The sequence below is a fragment of the Leguminivora glycinivorella genome, chromosome 3, assembly GCF_023078275.1.
Source record: "Leguminivora glycinivorella isolate SPB_JAAS2020 chromosome 3, LegGlyc_1.1, whole genome shotgun sequence".
Classification (NCBI taxonomy): Eukaryota; Metazoa; Arthropoda; class Insecta; order Lepidoptera; family Tortricidae; genus Leguminivora; species Leguminivora glycinivorella.
In genome coordinates, this window is record NC_062973.1 from 15,689,994 (window position 1) to 15,706,521 (window position 16,528).

The following is a 16,528-nucleotide window of genomic DNA, read 5'->3' on the forward strand; positions in this document are numbered from 1 at the left end:
GTGGATAACTAAAACTTTGTTATAACAACTCTGAACTCTTCTCAACTCTTAAACTACGATTTTTTAGCTTTTTTACAAAGCAATTGTGTTTGTATTTTTAACCCCCGACGCAAAAACGACGGGGTGTTATAAGTTTGACGTGTCTGTCTGTCTGTCTGTTTGTCTGTGTGTGTGTCTGTCTGTGGCACCGTAGCTCCCGAACGGGTGAACCGATTTCGATTTAGTTTTTTTTGTTTGGAAGCTGAGTTAGTCGGGAGTGTTCTTAGCCATGTTTCATGAAAATCGGTCCACTATGTCGCGGTCGGGGGTTTTTTCAAAATTTTAATTTTGTGGTTAGGTTATGATGCATAATTATATCTTTTCAGTAGTTCCTTAGAAAGCAACTAAAATAGGAGCTTATTATCCAATGGAATACGTAAGATCTTCGTTAGTTATTTATTTTGTTTATTCGGTAAATATTCGGCAATGGAACCGAATTATTCGGCCGAATCCGAACATTGAAAAACTTGCCGAATACCGAATATTCGGCTCATCTCTAGTCGTATTCCTAATTACCACCCCTCCCACTCCCACTTTAATGCAAATCCATAGCTGGGCACCGTTAATCAAATAGTTAACTTCGATAATCGCTAATCCGTTACTTTAAAAGTTAACTTCGTTAATCGTTAAAGCGATACATTTCAACAAATTTAACGGAAGTTAAAGTTAATCGATAATCCGATAATCGCTATAAAAAAAAACTCTACTCAACTCAACAATACTAAATGTATTTGCGTAAGTTTAATATGTTACTGTAAAAGCCCGGAGTTCGCCAAAATCTCTTAAAAAATCCCAGCTGCCAATTAGTAAAACCAAAATGTTAATAAATATTGTTCTCTTTGGACTTATATCGACGTTGGTTCGGTAAATTCTAGGTTTTATATGTTTTATTGGGTCAATCATGCGGTCGTAGTCATGGTGCGTAGGTTCCTCGGATTGAGACACAGAATCGAAGTTGTGATTCACGGTAACTTGGTAGATAGCGCGGCCCGCCGAACTCTGCACTTTGGCTTGATACGTCGGTTGCGCGATTTGTGTGTCATACCTGATGATTTACATTCTATTTTGCAGTTAGTGATGGGTGCAGTAGGACTAATAAACTTTAGCAGGTCTCGAACAAGTGATCCAAAGGCACCAACTTGTCTGTAGACTGTAAATTTACGTGAAAATCCTAGGTTTCGCCTTACTCCGGGCTTTTACAGTAGCGGTCAGAGCAAGTTTTACTCGGCGCGTGCGGAACTGGATTAACGATTAACGGACTCGAAGAAATTTAACGGAAGTTAACGAATCCGTTAACATTTTTTAAAGTTAACTTAAAAGTTAATCCGTTAACCAAAATGTTAACTTCGTTAATTAACGGATTAACGAGTTAATGCCCAGCTATGTGCAAATCTTATTTGGTAATTTCTCGTAGAGATATCTCAGCAAAAAAATAAATATAAGCTACAGCAGGGCAAATGTAACTGGTCCATTTTTGCATTATTAAATAGTGTTCACCGGTTGTATATGGTAGGCGTGTTCAGTGGATACATGTAGAACTTAACATCATAGTGTAATAATGGGAAAAATGGATCAGTTACAATGGCCCTCCCAGTCGAGATTTACCTTAGTGAGTGCATATTTTCAACGTTACTTTCAATTTATTGTTACTGTACGTAATTATTAACCTAAAGACCCTACAGTACTAATAATTTTATTATGTATGCAAAAATCATATTCATATTGCTAGTATCTGTCTTATCTTCAAAGTAGAACACTTCTTATTATTACGTAATAATGTTAAACCATTTGATTATTCTGTAAGTTAGTTAACCAATAACCAAGCAAGTAACCGTGTTTGAATAGTCTGGAAAGACTAATAGAATGCTTTGATTTATAAGATCCTCTCATAAGAGATTACTAAAATGTCATAAATCATAATAAAGCTATTAATCAATACAGGAATGGGAACTATGTGGTTTTAAAAAAACATAGTAGGTAATCACTAGATTTAATAAGATATACATTACTCCATCATCCATTCACATCAATAACAGTTTAGGTGTTCTTAGCGAGGGTCTCAGCCTTGGCTACAACTTCCTCGATGGGCCCGACCATGTAGAAGGCGACCTCGGGCAGGTGGTCGTACTCGCCCTGCAGGATCTTGGAGAAGCCCTTGATGGTCTCCTCGAGCGGCACCAGCTTGCCGGGGTGACCAGTGAACACCTCGGCCACCTGGAAGGGCTGCGACAGGAACCTCTGGATCTTGCGCGCGCGCGCCACCGTCAGCTTGTCCTCCTCGGACAACTCGTCCATACCCAGGATAGCGATGATGTCCTGGAGCGACTTGTAGTCCTGCAGGATCTTCTGCACGCCACGGGCGATGTTGTAGTGCTCGGCGCCGATGATGTTGGGGTCCATGATACGCGAGGTAGAGTCGAGAGGGTCCACGGCGGGGTAGATGCCCAGCTCGGCGATGGCACGCGACAACACAGTGGTGGCGTCCAAGTGAGCAAAGGTGGTGGCCGGGGCGGGATCAGTCAAGTCATCAGCGGGCACGTAGATGGCCTGTACTGAGGTGATGGAACCCTTCTTGGTGGTGGTGATTCTCTCCTGCATAGTACCCATGTCAGTGGCCAAGGTTGGCTGGTAACCCACAGCAGATGGGATACGACCCAGCAGGGCAGACACTTCAGAACCAGCCTGAGTGAAACGGAAGATGTTGTCAATGAAGAGCAGCACATCCTGACCTTCCTGGTCACGGAAGTACTCAGCCACAGTGAGACCGGTGAGGGCGACACGGGCACGGGCGCCTGGGGGCTCGTTCATCTGGCCGTACACAAGAGATACCTTTGAGGTCTTGTCCTTGAGGGAGATGACACCAGACTCAATCATTTCCTGGTACAGATCGTTACCCTCACGTGTGCGCTCGCCCACACCGGCGAACACGGAGTAACCACCGTGAGCCTTGGCTACGTTGTTAATGAGCTCCATGATGAGTACAGTCTTGCCGACACCAGCACCGCCGAACAAGCCAATCTTTCCTCCCTTGACGTAGGGGGCCAGCAGGTCCACGACCTTGATGCCAGTGACCAGGATCTCTTGCTCCACGCTCATGTCCACGAACATGGGAGCCTCGGCGTGGATGGCAGCGGTCTTGTCGGTGTTGATGGGGCCGCGCTCGTCGATGGGCTCGCCGATCACGTTCATGATGCGCCCGAGCGTCTCCACGCCCACGGGGATGCGGATGGGGGAGCCGGAGTCGTGCACGGCCTGGCCGCGCACCAGACCCTCGGTACCGTCCATGGCGATGGTGCGCACCGTGTTCTCACCCAAGTGCTGCGCCACCTCCAGCACGAGCCGGGGCTGCCTGTTCTGCACCTCCAGGGCATTGAGGATGAAAGGCAGGTCGTCTTCGAACTGTACGTCCACAACGGCACCGATGACAGCGACTACTTTACCTTGTCCCTTGCCTGCGGCCTTCGCTGCATAATCACGTTTGTTGACGGCCGAGACAGCAGCAATTTTGCCGCATTCTGTGACGGCCTTTTCGGCAACAGACTTGGCTGCTAAGAAGCCGCTTCCAACCCTACTTACTGCCCCCAACATTTTCGATTATCCGGAGCACTTGGGTGAAGAATAATCGGCGGCCGGAATTATGTAACGTGAACACGACCGATGGCAGACAATTTCGGTCATAGACAAAAATATAAATCGTTATCTAATACCACTCACTTCCGTCAGACTCTGACAAAATGGTATGAGCCACGAACCCTACTCTTGAAAAGCTTCATTAAACTGCAATATTGTCAGCAGAATTATGAGCAAGAACTTGAAAATTGTAAAAAAGGTATATTTGATTGAAATAATAAACCAATTAACTTTCTTTTGTACTAAATAATAAATTTATTCATGAACGCACTTTATAGACAATTGTTTTTTTGTTCAGAATTGCCACTGATTGCCAGTGTCAGCTGGGTACTACATTTGTCAAAAATTGAATCTGTCAAGAGTGTCAATTTCATTCGTATTATATTGGATTCGATTATGATCAGAAAAATGTGTTAATAATTTTGTTATGAAATTTAGAACCGAGCGGTTAAACATACAAAATGTTTAGGAGCCGTATTTTATCCCGAGTTAGTAGAGCTTTTTATTTGGGATATATGTCTTATACATGGACCACTATTATATAAATACTGGTGTATTTTTATCTTTCCAGGTCCTATGGCAACAGCGTTTTCATATTAAAGACTATGCAAAACCAAGTCCTATCATTAGTGTAGTCACCGGGATTCCTTCAGTGAGGCAACAGAATACTGTAGCAGTAGAAGATAGCTATGTAAAGAAATTTATGAAGGCTGTTGGTTGGATGGACCAGTCTAGGACAGTAAGTGTTGCACTGAAAATTCAAAACATTTTGTGTCTCATAACAGAGGTAATATATCTTCTTCCTCCTACCCTTATCCCACGTTATGTGGGGTCGGTACAACACGTCTTCCTCTTCCATTCTCCTCTATCTTTCGTCATCTCAACACTCACATCTTTCTTCCTCATATCCTCTTTCACACAATCCATCCAGCGTTGTTTGGGTTTACCCCTCCCTCTCCATCCATCAACCTTCATCTCCAACATTCTTCAACAGAGGTAATATATATAGAATAAAAAAGAAGATTATATTCTATTTTGCAGTACGAAAGTATTTTTTTTCTTGCAGCGTTTAAAACTCACAGGTTATTTCCTCTATGAAAGTGTGCCAGACAAAGTCGCATATATGGAATGGTTTGAAAATCTGAATCTGCCCGACACGTTCGCAACATGGTTCACGATAACAGAGTTACATGTGTGGCTTCTGCTGGTCCGTTACATGGCGGAGGACATTGTGCCCAGCTCAGAACAGAAGAAGAAGTATATTAAAGGGGATGGATCCTTTGTGAGGAACTGCATAATCGAGGCACTGTGGGCTGATGTTGGGAACAGGATTAAGTTGTTGGAGGTAATTATAGTACAAAAAATAGTAAAAAAAAAAACTAAATTAAAGCTATTTTTATTTATTTTATTAAACAAGTATCTTGCCTTTAGTTAGTTTATTATTAACTTTTGTTTTTTATTAAACTTGCTAATAATTATGTATTTAAAAAGGATTTGTAAAATGTCTCGAGTCATAATTAAAGATCGTTATCAGCGTGCTGTTTTGGTGGCAGAGTATGGTTGGCAAAAAAACAAATACACAAGTATTTAAAACATTATATACTTAACAAATTATGAAATATATACATATTTATAATTACTTATCTAAATTACATTGAATAAATAACTAAAATTTGTTCAACAGATTTGGCTTCGTGCACTACTTTTGACTTGAACTAGGAACTTGTATAACAATTCTAGATAGTCGTATCTAGAGTGCATTTGATTATTTGGATTAAAATAATATACCTACACTTCGCGTAGTGTATATTTATGACATAATTAATGTCATTTACGTACCTATCTCTCTCTCTCTCTCTCTCTTTAGCCTGATTCTACCCTTCGGGTGTAGGCCTCCTTCAACATGCGCCACTCGTCACGGTTTTGTGCGATCTGGAGCCACTTTTTCCCAGCTGTCCTTTTGATATCGTCCGCCCAGCGCATCTGCGGTCTTTTTTGACGGCGTTCTTCTCCCCATGGTCGCCATTCAACTAGTCTTTTATTCCAGGAGTCGTTTTTACGTGCTATATGGCCAGCCCATTCCCACTTCAATGTTGCTACGTGTTTTATCACATCAGTGACTTTGCTCTGTTGTCTCAGCCACCTGTTCGTTTTACGGTCTCTCGTAAAACGAACGTACCTATACTGTTTTAAAAATATATAGTTGGTCGGAAAAGGCTTTGTACCGTAGAGGTGTAATCCTAAGAAGGTAAGTATTTATTTTGTAGAAGTGAATATTTAAATGTAAGTATTTGTTTTTTTTGCCAACCGTACCGTTTGCCACGAAAAGTGCACCTTGATAATTAATGATCTCTAGTCATAATAAACAGCATAATATTTTTGATAACTTGTTTATAATAATTTAACACCAATACAAAATATTTATTTATTTTCGGACACTGAAATATATATTGATTTTAACTTGTAAAACAGTTTTCCCAATAATTACAAATTTTAAATTGGTCTCCGCTCCTATATGGTTATAAAGTATCAAATTATTCATGGTACAGGGAGCAAACCCAGCCATAGCCAGGAAGCAAGTTTCAGAGCTGTCTGAGCAGTTCCAAGCTGCCCTTGTGGGCTACGATGAAGGCCTCTCCGACGACCGTCTGTTAGCTGCCGCTGTGTGGAGGAGGTTCTACTCCATGTCTGAGGACACGCAAGTTGAACATGTCGAAAAAATTGTCCATTTCATTAGACATCAGGTAAATATTGTATGCTGTATTGTTCCCTATTTTAATTCCACTATTATGTCCTTTTTAACTTTAACAAAATTATTGAATTTAAATATTTTCTTGGGTTTGCAATCAACAGACTCTCCTATGGCTTTGAAAATTTTGAAATTGGTACAATATACATTTTACAGGCTAAGTTAGTCTACTACTTTTCAAAAAGATTCTAATTTTAAGGTTTAAAAGATGATTTACATGCAAATATAAGATTTTTGCATGCAAATGAAAGAGAGAAATTTAAGGTAACATTATGAAACTCGAGATATTGCCTAACTTCTTACAAAGAAAAATAACTGTTTCCTATATAAAATTTACAAATTAATTGTAAACAAAAAAAAACAACTTGTAAAAATGTCTGAATAAAGCTCAATATAAAATTAACAACAACTTTTCTCTCAATTTCAGTTAAAAGTACTTGACAAAATACCAAGTGAAGACCTGAAGTGGAAACCGGAAATTACTTGGCTAAGTATATTAAAACACTAATCCTAAGTTATTAATTTGTTTATAGTTGTAATATATGTAGGTATGTAAAAATAAAAAGAGATGATTGTTATTCAAATTGTATTCTTCTCAGCAGCATTGGTTGCAAGCTAGTTTTACTACTAGGCATATTTCATTTGCATATACATACATTATTTAATCCATACTAATATTATAAATGGAAAAGTGTCTGTGTCTGTTTGTTTGTCCGTCTTTCGGAAAACGGAGCGACGAATTGACGTGATTTTTTAAGTGGAGATAGTTGAAGGGATGGAGAGTGACATAGGCTACTTTTTGTATCTTTCTAACGCGAGCGAAGCCGCGGGAAAAAGCTAGTAATTTATATTAACACTATGTATGGCATAGTTTTGCCAGTCAAAAAGCCTTTGAGTCCCTTGAGGTGTAGGTAACTTCTGCATCTTTTGACCTTTGGTTATTATTTTAATGTGACTTACATTTCCCAAAAATGTAATTTAAACTATAATGCATTTTTATACTACAAGGTGGCAAAGAAGCATACTGCCCGCCTGATGGTAAATAGTCATCGTAACCTTGAAATTATATGGACCCACATTCATCATCCTCCTTGCGTTATCCCGGCATTTGCCACGGCTCATCGGAGCCTGGGGTCCGCTTTGACAACTAATCCCAAGATTTGGCGTAGGCACTAGTTTTGTATGGACCCACATATGATCGATAATTCATACTATGGCTAAAAGGATTGACTATATTTTAGCTTTCTACCAGTTTGTTATCTAGGGCAGGGGTGGCATAAGGCTGAAAAACCAATTTGCTAAGATTCTATGATTATCTCTCTAAAATTAGAAAATCTGTTGGGAACCAGAAAATAAATCAATTTGAGGAGGAATAAAACTAGTAATCGTATTGTTATTGAAAATGTAATTCGTCAAACGTAGTACAATGCCTGCAACTCATGACACTTTTGCCTTTCCCACAACACTGTGATAACCGTTCTGCACAGATAGTCCAGTTTGCAATCTGTGTTGCACCACGGCCACCTAGTGTCGCTGAGTTTAGAGAAGAAGGCCGCGTACAAGTCCAGCAGCTGTTTGTTGTCTGTGACCATCCGCGTGACGAGGTCATCCATGGAAGCTGGGGACAGGTCGGCCAGTTGGAACCGCTGCTTGAGGTCGTAGAGTTGGAACCAGTGGGGGCGACGGTTTGGCGTTAAGTTAGCTTCGGTTAGGTTGTAGATGTAGTTCACGATGTTGATTGGTTCCTGAAGTGAATGGAGATATGTTAAAGACATATTTTTCATTACGTAGGTAAGTACTTAAGTGTACCTACACTACTACACCTGCACCTACCTACCTCGCGCACCTACCTCGTGTACCTACTCTCGCGCAGTAGCGCAGACTTTTCTGGGTTAAATAATTACAGATTCTTTATTAACCCTTAAATGCATGACCTTGACAAATATTTATTCAAATTTGAATTTTGACATGCTGTCAATAGAGTCAAAAATGCATGATGCATTTATACATCACTATGCATTTAAGGGTTAAGGATTTAAATAATAATAATATGGCTCTGCAACACCCACAGAATTTCGACCTCCAAAACGAGAGCACGCCACGTTTTCCGATCCGACGCCATTTCTTGACAATTATCGGCTTGAAGCTGACGCAGACCTGCTATCACATTGTCTTCCCAGCGGTTCTATATTATAAGGTAAAGCCTGACCAGAAATTTAAGACCCCACCATGTTGCGGAATTTCATTATAACTATTACTATATCACTGCATACATCAGAATAACAGCGCCCTCTTGACAATATAGTCATATATTTCTGGGCAGGTTTTAGGTACCTAAATGAAGGCATAAAGGCTTGTCGCATTTAATCGTTTGATAATTTCGTATGACATTTCAAACACCACGTTAATGTGACAAGGTACAGAAATCATCACTTATTTATTCCGGTGACCGTACTTACATAAGTGGCAGGATCGAAGGTCGCGATTTTGTAGTTGAGGTTGTAATTGGCGTAGGAGGTGGCGCTGCCGGCGCCCCACGACACGCGCACCGCGCGCCCCTCCGGGCTGTAGAATATCTTGAACTCGTCCGAGTGCGTGTGCCCGTTGAATTCTGCGGTTATTGTTGACGCGAACCTGTAAAAAATAGCTTTAGTGCAAGGAAATCAAAATTTTCTGTAATGGTTCGGCTTCGGCTCTCCTATCTACTTGTCGCAGCGCAGGTCGACTTGTATAGCGTTTGGCTCTACGACTTCATCCGGCTATATTGGGGCCGTAATGGTAAAATCGCCGTCAATAGAAATTGTCACCAATGTAAACAAACAATGTAAGCTCAGCTCCAATGCAAGTGCTTCATTCGTCGAGTTACCTGTTATTCCTGTTAATGATATTGATATTTGATATGATACCTTCAGCGGTGTCTTATGAACATCATCTACGTCGTTTTACTATCCCGTTGTATCCCCTAGTCCACGTGTGCGTGAGATCACCGACACCCAGTAGGGTGTGTGTTACTATATGTGAACTTTCCACCTTTACCTGTCTTTGGGAACTTTCTAATTTACACAATTTAACAATCCTGTTGTTAACACAGTTAACAATCCTGTTGTATTCCCTAGTCCATGTGTGCGTGAGATCAGAGACACCAGGTGGGATGTGCGTCACTATATGCACTTTCTCGCCGGCCAGCTCCGCCTTGTAAAGCTCGTCCATTTCCACCTTCAGCTGAGTCTTATGAACATCATCTACGTTGAATTACTTCAGTTACCTGTTAACAATCCCGTTGTATTCCCTAGTCCACGTGTGCGTGTGATCAGAGGCATCGTGGGATGTGCCGGATGTGCGTCACTATATGTGAACTTTCCACCTTTACCTGTCTTTTGTGAACTTTCTCTACCAATCCAAGCGCTTCATTCGTTGACTTAACAATTACCTGTTAACAATCCTGTTGTATTCCCTAGTCCATGTGTGCGTGAATCAGCGACACCCAGTAGGGTGTATGTTACTATATGTGAACTTTCCACCTTTACCTGTCTTTGGGAACTTTTTCTACCAATCCAAGCGCTTCATTCGTTGACTTAACAATTACCTGTTAACAATCCTGTTGTATTCCCTAGTCCATGTGTGCGTGAGATCAGAGACGCCAGGTGGGATGTGTGTCACTATATGCACTTTCTCGCCGGCCAGCTCCGCCTTGTAAAGCTCGTCCACGAGCCAATCTAAATGTTTTTTGGCGTCAAGAGGATCGTACACTAGCCACCTGGAAATTAGAAAATAGTTATCTGTTTTACAAGGGGCAAAGTTATTGAGAAGTGGAATCTTCAGCTTTGCTACTACTTTGCACTCTTTTAGATAAAATGTAACTTTCTTATCCGTTTTTGAAGTCTAGTAGGTGAAGCCTTTTAGTAAGGTGAAAATGTATTTTACTGCAGTCTCTGTTTATTTCATGTGGTACTCGTTAGGTAAACGGATGGTAATAAACGTACCGACATATAGGTAAGTGGTTTTTCATTATAAATCTAAAATCTAAACTGATTTTACCAGATCATTGCTCCGATCTTTTTCTTTTCTCCGTTTTTATTTCTTTCTCCGCCTTTAATTTAAAACATCGTACATTTATCATCACCTCACCAGTTATACTTATAAGCCACGTTGTTATTGAGCGAGATGGCCCTCAGCCCTGGTCTGATAAGCACGGAGTAATCCCCGCGCTCCGTCAGAGTGTCCTTGGCACCCTCGGGCAAGTAGAAGTCCCACTTGTCGGCTAGGGCCTCGTACAACCAGGTCGTGTTGATTTTGTCACCGGTTACAGAGGCTGGGGCAAATCTGTAGAAGAAAATTTGTATTTGATGATTTTCTTGTCTTGTTTTATTTAAAGAATGTCACATCACATATAATCGGAACACGGATGATCCGGAAGAGTCGGATGGTCCGGTTCGAAGGACCAATTTATACGATATTTCAGTAGGACTGGGTTAAAACAAGTTTTTGGAGGTGTATTGAATTATGTGATTTCTACGGCTTTAACAATATTATCCCTAGTCTTCAAATGTAGAATTTTTTTCACATTATCGTACAATGCTATATGGTGACGTAGGAACCTACATATTCTGAAAAGATTTCTTTAAAAAAGATAACGATTGGATAAAGTACTATGGATAAACAACCCAATAAAGAACTTTTTATGTGCCAGCAAAAAAAACCAAATTACATAATTATCTACATTGAATAATTTTAGAAACTTACGTCATTCTTGTATGAGGACATTCAGGACAGACTTCTAATTTCCAACATAATAGATATTCCATTTAAATACGTAGCTTTAGACGGTACTGTTTCACTTACTGGTTAGTCGGCTGTGACTCATGATTGCCAATAGTAGGCACGACCAGCACATTGTCTCCGAGGCTGCTCCTGATCTTGTCGACCACGTGCTTGTTCATCTCGTTTATCAGCTCGTACGTTGTCTCCCAAACGAAGTGGTCGATTGAGTCCCCGATGTAGTATAATACGTCGATGTTCTGAAATGTTTTTATTTGAATTAGGTATTTGGGATCATGGTCATCCGAGACAGGTCGTTTTTTTTACAGATTTTCAACTAGGCAACCATCAAGTAACGTTTTATAGATAGGTATGGTATAAACTTGTTCAAGTTTTGAGAACTATGTACTTCTATTTCAGTTAACATTCAGTCGTAGAGATAATTGACCCAAAGAAGTTTCTATGCAGTTTAGGGTTGGTTGCACTTTGCACCAAACCGTGTGTTTATGTGTTAATTTAGCGTTCGTTAAGTTTTTGTATGGGAATTTCCATAGACTTCTGCTGAGTGACGTTGATGTGTCTGTTAACTGTGGTTGATGCACCTGGCCCTTACTTTAGGCATTTATTTTATCTATACAATCCACCTAAGGGATCTCGTCTCAATATGTAATTATATTACATGGCGCACTCGGTAGGATCAACAACGACAAATCATGAGATTTGATCGATCTCGTATTTCTTGATTTAATTTGTAGCTTTCCACTACAGAAGGTGCACGAGGACCCGTCTTTTATTGTTATGCTACCTACAAGAGGTCCTGACTCCTGACTCACAAACAAATACAAATGGCTTAGATTTCTCATGTAAGGAAAGGATCAGTTTTTCGATCCGTAGGTACCGATGATTTCTTTCTTAGAGACTATCAACTGCAACCATAAACAGAAACTATCAACTGCAACCATAAACCACCGGCCACGTCTACGAACCTTGTGTGTTTCAGCAATCCTGTCAATGACGTCATCGTAGGCCCATGGCGGCGTGTCACAGTTCCTATAGTCTCCCCAGTAACCGGCGGGGGCGTGATTTCTTCCAGGCATGTACCTTGTCTGCGTTAAAGCTCGAGTTTCCCTATTTAAAAATAAAAATTGTGTATAAATTTAAAAGCTAACGAAAAAATACTTAAACGGTGAAATAAAAAAGCATATTTTGAAACATTATAGTAAAGTTATCATAGTTATCATAATCACGTTCAGTTCGAAAATTGTCACAGTATCCATTTTCGTCACTTATATTTTACTTCTCAATATTTATTTCAGATTGCATAGGTGTCCATAATGGAGTCTAAGGTCCCTTTCATCGTTTACAATAAGAACGGAATTTGGTTCTATCTTTATACGAATAACTCGTCAAAGGAAACGACACATTCTTAGCTAAAATACAGTAGTCACTTACCGTATTTTCTGCGACATACTCAAATCCAGGGCGACCTTCCCATCTTTCTTTATGATAGTTTGTTCGTAAATGGAAGTGTCCAAGCTGGAGTGGTACTCGAAGGCCTGCGAGGTGGTCTGGCCCTTGCGGCAGCAGGTGGGCTCTCCGCAGTATGCGGCGCCGCCTGGCTCGTATAAGGGGTCGATGTGGGCATCAGTGATTAGGGCTACGGTGAGAGGAGTGGTGTCAGTGACTGGTGTCTGAAAAAGAAGTTCTTTGATTCTTGTTTGTGACTCTTGTGTTTCGTGACTCATCTGATTAATTTTCAGAGCTCCGTACACTTTGTTGAAGCAGCCTTTATAGAGTTGCGTACCTCAAAAAGCAAAAACGGATTTTTTTTATCACGTTGTCGGTCTGTCTGCAAGTGGTACTAAAATGCTCCGTGCTACAAGCTTAAAGCCAAAAGGGTCGTGTAATCACTAATCAACCTCTCGAATGTTGGTATGGAAAACCGTGCCCACTGCGCCTATATTTTTTGCTTGTGTTACAGGACCCGGTGTAATCTGTCGTAGGTGGCGATGAAAATATAATAGCTGGAAATGAGTATAATTCGGTAATTATCAATCGTCTAGTCCATATTCTAACAGCCGCGACGCTTCTATTTTCAGTGGAATTTGAATTCTGATAAATTAGAATTAGAACTGAAAAACCACTGAAAACAAATGAGTCGCGGTAATTTGAGTTCGCCCTTACGTCTTGAGAATGACCGAATTAAACTACTGCAGTCTAAATTTCAGGGGTCCATAACCTTAACCATTAATACAACTGAAGGTACCCTTGTTTACGATTTCTTTTACTTACCGCTTCCACTGTGACAGGGTCAGGCAGATCCACCTGCCATTCGAACCTCGGGTCCTTATACACGCAGACATTAGGGTCGCCCGCCGCCTGCAGGAGCAGACCGCAGAATGTCCTCGGGGTCGCTTCGGGGGTGTTCTTTATTATGTATGTTAGGATTGGCTGGAAAAAACATCTATGTTAAAATTATGTCACTATAATAATAGCGCTCAGGGCCTCCGCTAGCTGACGCGGATTACCCGGAACGGACGCCTGTCTAATAAGAAATTGTGTGAACAGCTCTAAATGGGGCGGCCGCGTGCGACGGACTTTACTTGTCTTATTATTGGCGGGACCCGCGAGCGTGCGCACGCGGCAGGCGTCCGCGCCAGCTAGTGGAGGCCCTCGAACTCTAGAAATGTTATCTATATGCGCTCGCGCATAAGTTTTTCTGTCTGCTGCACGTCCCTTTTGAACAGTGGCATTGCCTGCATATCGTTTTTAGGTCTCTTTTGTAACAAAGCTAACTATGTTAAAATTTTAAAATACATATATTTGGCGCTTTGACTGTTGCAGTATATTCGATGCTGAATGTAATACAGCATCTTTGGACCTAAATAGTTGGAGTTGACTTATGCTTGTTATTGTTACAGGCTTGTGGGGGCGGGGAGTACCTTCTTGATGCTTATGAATCGATGTTCTCGGTGGTTGTTACCGGGTGTTTATTTATTGCTGAAATATTTGATGAGCGATTTTAGTTATCGTAATCAGTATAATAAATTAATCACACACTTTGTATGCCTAATCTACGATTATCGATGTTAATTAAGTAGTATCACACAATGGGTTTCTTCAAAAAAAGTTGTGTACAGGTTTGTTTTTATTATAAATATGCTTAGCTTACGCGTGGCTACAAACTAGCCGAATTAGCCGATATATAGCTTTCCATCAGGCGGACCATATGCTTGTTTGCCACCGCCGTAGTATAAAAAATATATATATTCGATTATCTGACGTAAAATGAGGTGAGGAACGGAATATAATCTTACCATGTTTAATCCGACTGCGCCCTTGCACACATCATGGCTCTCGATGCCTATGGACGTGCAGAGAACCGTGATGGACTCGGTGATCTCCTCGTTGCTCTGACCTTCCTCCACGCCGGAGAATAGGGCCGCGAAGGCGGACCGGCACACTAGGCAGTCTAGGGTCTAAAACAAATGAAACTTGAGAATTCTCCAGTCCCTGACACTGACATATTTCTTTTCGACTATCACGGTCAACGCTCAAACGGTCACGGACTAGCCGACGCGAAGATATGGGCTACGATGTAGTGAGCTCGCCCAGAAGGTAACTGTTCAGTTCATCCTTGATTTCGAATAAAGCCTAAGTTCTCGTGTTCGAGAAATGCAAGCAAGCCGTGGCTGGAACTCCAAAGCCTCCAAAGGTAATAACTAAGTTTATTTACATTTGTGAGAGTGATGACGAGGTATTCCCAAGGGTCTACACTCTACAATATGGGGACTATGGGGTCGTTCAAGGAGTGGACAGGCGCCGGAGCCGAATGGCATTTCTGCGACTCGAAACGCCGCAGAACTGTAGTCTAGCTCTGTCGCGCCAATACGCAAAAGCGATCGAGATAGATAGCTAATACGAAAGAGATATTATCGTGAGCGTTTGTGTATTCGGCTACGCACACAGGTTTTTAAAGGGTCGGCATTCGGTTACACACAGGTAACACCCCGGAAGTTATAGGCAAATCCTAGGCATAGGGAAATTCTGGGCAACTTGTCTGCTTACCATCAGACAAGTCGTATGCTTCTTTACAACCAACGTGGTTTAAATAGATACAGACCATTCTCGTATTTCCTGTGTTCTCGAGCGACCTCTTAGTGACGTATTCAGGCATGCGCAGGATTTCGAACACGTCGTTCAACTTCTTGGTTTCCTCCTCAGTCAACCGCCGAGTCACGAACTTGGTGAATAAGTCTTCCACTTCAGCTGTAATTTGATAGATTTGGTTTAAACATTCATTTCCACTTGGTTAAGTTCCTACGTGTATGTGGTTTTCGTTTCCAAGCTAAGGTTATTATCTTCAGTCAGTCAGTCAGTACCAGAAGCAGTAGAGGTAGGTATATCTAGTTTTTAGGATTCCGTATTTTTAATAGTTTTGCTTTACCCATCATGTTTTATGACTTTTGCTATAGTGATTTATATAAAAAAAAATCATTTATTTCAGATAAAAAAATCCATATTATCATTATTATCACACATTTTAACATATAAACAAACAATTAAACATAAACATTTAACTAGGCTAACCCAGATCTGGTACTTACAGAAAATCTCGAATAAGTAATCAGTGAAATGACGATTTTTTCGTTGTCGTTTATAGCGAGATGGTCAATAGGTACTAAATGAAAAATAAATTCCATATTTATATAGAATTTGAGCTAGAGTATGAGCTGTTTGACTACACAGCTTAATGCTGTACCCGTAGCTATACTGGTGTGTTTTATTTATTTATTTTGACCCAGGGCCCAATATCTGGTACGTACTAGGTACCAGATTTTTTAGGGCCGGTTTATTATATGCTACCAGAGGGGAAGGGGGATTGGGATAGGTAACTGCTAGAGGTACCGACTGCTGAACCCGGCCGTTATGCATCAGATACTTCATCGACACAGCATAGTTTTTTTAATATATTAAGGAACTTACCATCGGATACAAGTGTGGCGGCACTGGTCGCCGCTATCATTAAAAACACAAGCACATTCAAACTCGCCATAGTAACGAATTATTACGCGAACATGGGTGGCGCCAGACTTTTATAGGCTATCGCCTAGTCATTGAACTACTAAGATTTTTGAAATAATTCGCGACGCTAGATGCGGGCGTTGTCACTGTACTGATTACTACACTAAATATACTAATGTCATGTACTACATATTTAGTTTATCAGTGAGCAGTCGCTAATCCATCAGAAATTATCAATAAAGCTCTTACTGTCAATTTAATTAACATGTAATTATGTACATTGTTTTGATATAGCGCGTTTTACGTACGGCGTACGAATTATTGGAA

At 40.9% G+C, this 16,528-nt stretch overlaps 3 protein-coding genes across 3 annotated transcripts; 1 reads left to right on the top strand and 2 right to left on the bottom strand.

Annotated features, from left to right (window-relative positions):
- Window positions 1-2,013: 2,013 nt before the first annotated feature.
- LOC125242575 (ATP synthase subunit beta, mitochondrial-like) lies at window positions 2,014-3,721 on the bottom strand. Its single transcript, XM_048151355.1, has one exon. The coding sequence runs from the start codon at window positions 3,625-3,627 to the stop codon at window positions 2,077-2,079; it is 1,551 nt and encodes a 516-aa protein (XP_048007312.1). The 5' UTR covers window positions 3,628-3,721; the 3' UTR covers window positions 2,014-2,076.
- A 278-nt stretch (window positions 3,722-3,999) lies between these two features.
- LOC125242581 (ubiquinol-cytochrome-c reductase complex assembly factor 1) lies at window positions 4,000-6,996 on the top strand. The gene is made up of 5 exons (XM_048151364.1): window positions 4,000-4,157; window positions 4,241-4,408; window positions 4,736-5,014; window positions 6,219-6,413; window positions 6,846-6,996. Exons 1-5 carry the CDS (start codon window positions 4,131-4,133, stop codon window positions 6,924-6,926), a joined length of 750 nt encoding a protein of 249 aa, XP_048007321.1. The 5' UTR covers window positions 4,000-4,130; the 3' UTR covers window positions 6,927-6,996.
- Window positions 6,997-7,803: 807 nt separating this feature from the next.
- On the bottom strand, window positions 7,804-16,299 carry LOC125242572 (sphingomyelin phosphodiesterase-like). Its single transcript, XM_048151347.1, has 11 exons — window positions 16,163-16,299; window positions 15,300-15,445; window positions 14,494-14,655; window positions 13,469-13,627; window positions 12,629-12,867; window positions 12,163-12,304; window positions 11,261-11,436; window positions 10,547-10,741; window positions 10,005-10,175; window positions 8,878-9,052; window positions 7,804-8,163 (listed from the first exon to the last, which is right to left on the bottom strand). Exons 1-11 carry the CDS (start codon window positions 16,230-16,232, stop codon window positions 7,831-7,833), a joined length of 1,968 nt encoding a protein of 655 aa, XP_048007304.1. The 5' UTR covers window positions 16,233-16,299; the 3' UTR covers window positions 7,804-7,830.
- Window positions 16,300-16,528: the final 229 nt, after the last annotated feature.

Coding starts and splice junctions, on each gene's coding strand:
- LOC125242575 (XM_048151355.1), bottom strand. CDS start 3,627: ATGTTGGGGGCAGTAAGTAGGGTTGGAAGCGGCTTCTTAGCAGCCAAG.
- LOC125242581 (XM_048151364.1), top strand. CDS start 4,131: ATGTTTAGGAGCCGTATTTTATCCCGA. Junction 4,158..4,240: donor GGAGCCGTATTTTATCCCGA/GTTAGTAGAGCT, acceptor TTATCTTTCCAG/GTCCTATGGCAACAGCGTTT. Junction 4,409..4,735: donor GGATGGACCAGTCTAGGACA/GTAAGTGTTGCA, acceptor TTTTTCTTGCAG/CGTTTAAAACTCACAGGTTA.
- LOC125242572 (XM_048151347.1), bottom strand. CDS start 16,232: ATGGCGAGTTTGAATGTGCTTGTGTTTTTAATGATAGCGGCGACCAGT. Junction 12,305..12,628: donor AGTATGTCGCAGAAAATACG/GTAAGTGACTAC, acceptor ATTTTTAAATAG/GGAAACTCGAGCTTTAACGC. Junction 11,437..12,162: donor GGATTGCTGAAACACACAAG/GTTCGTAGACGT, acceptor AAAACATTTCAG/AACATCGACGTATTATACTA.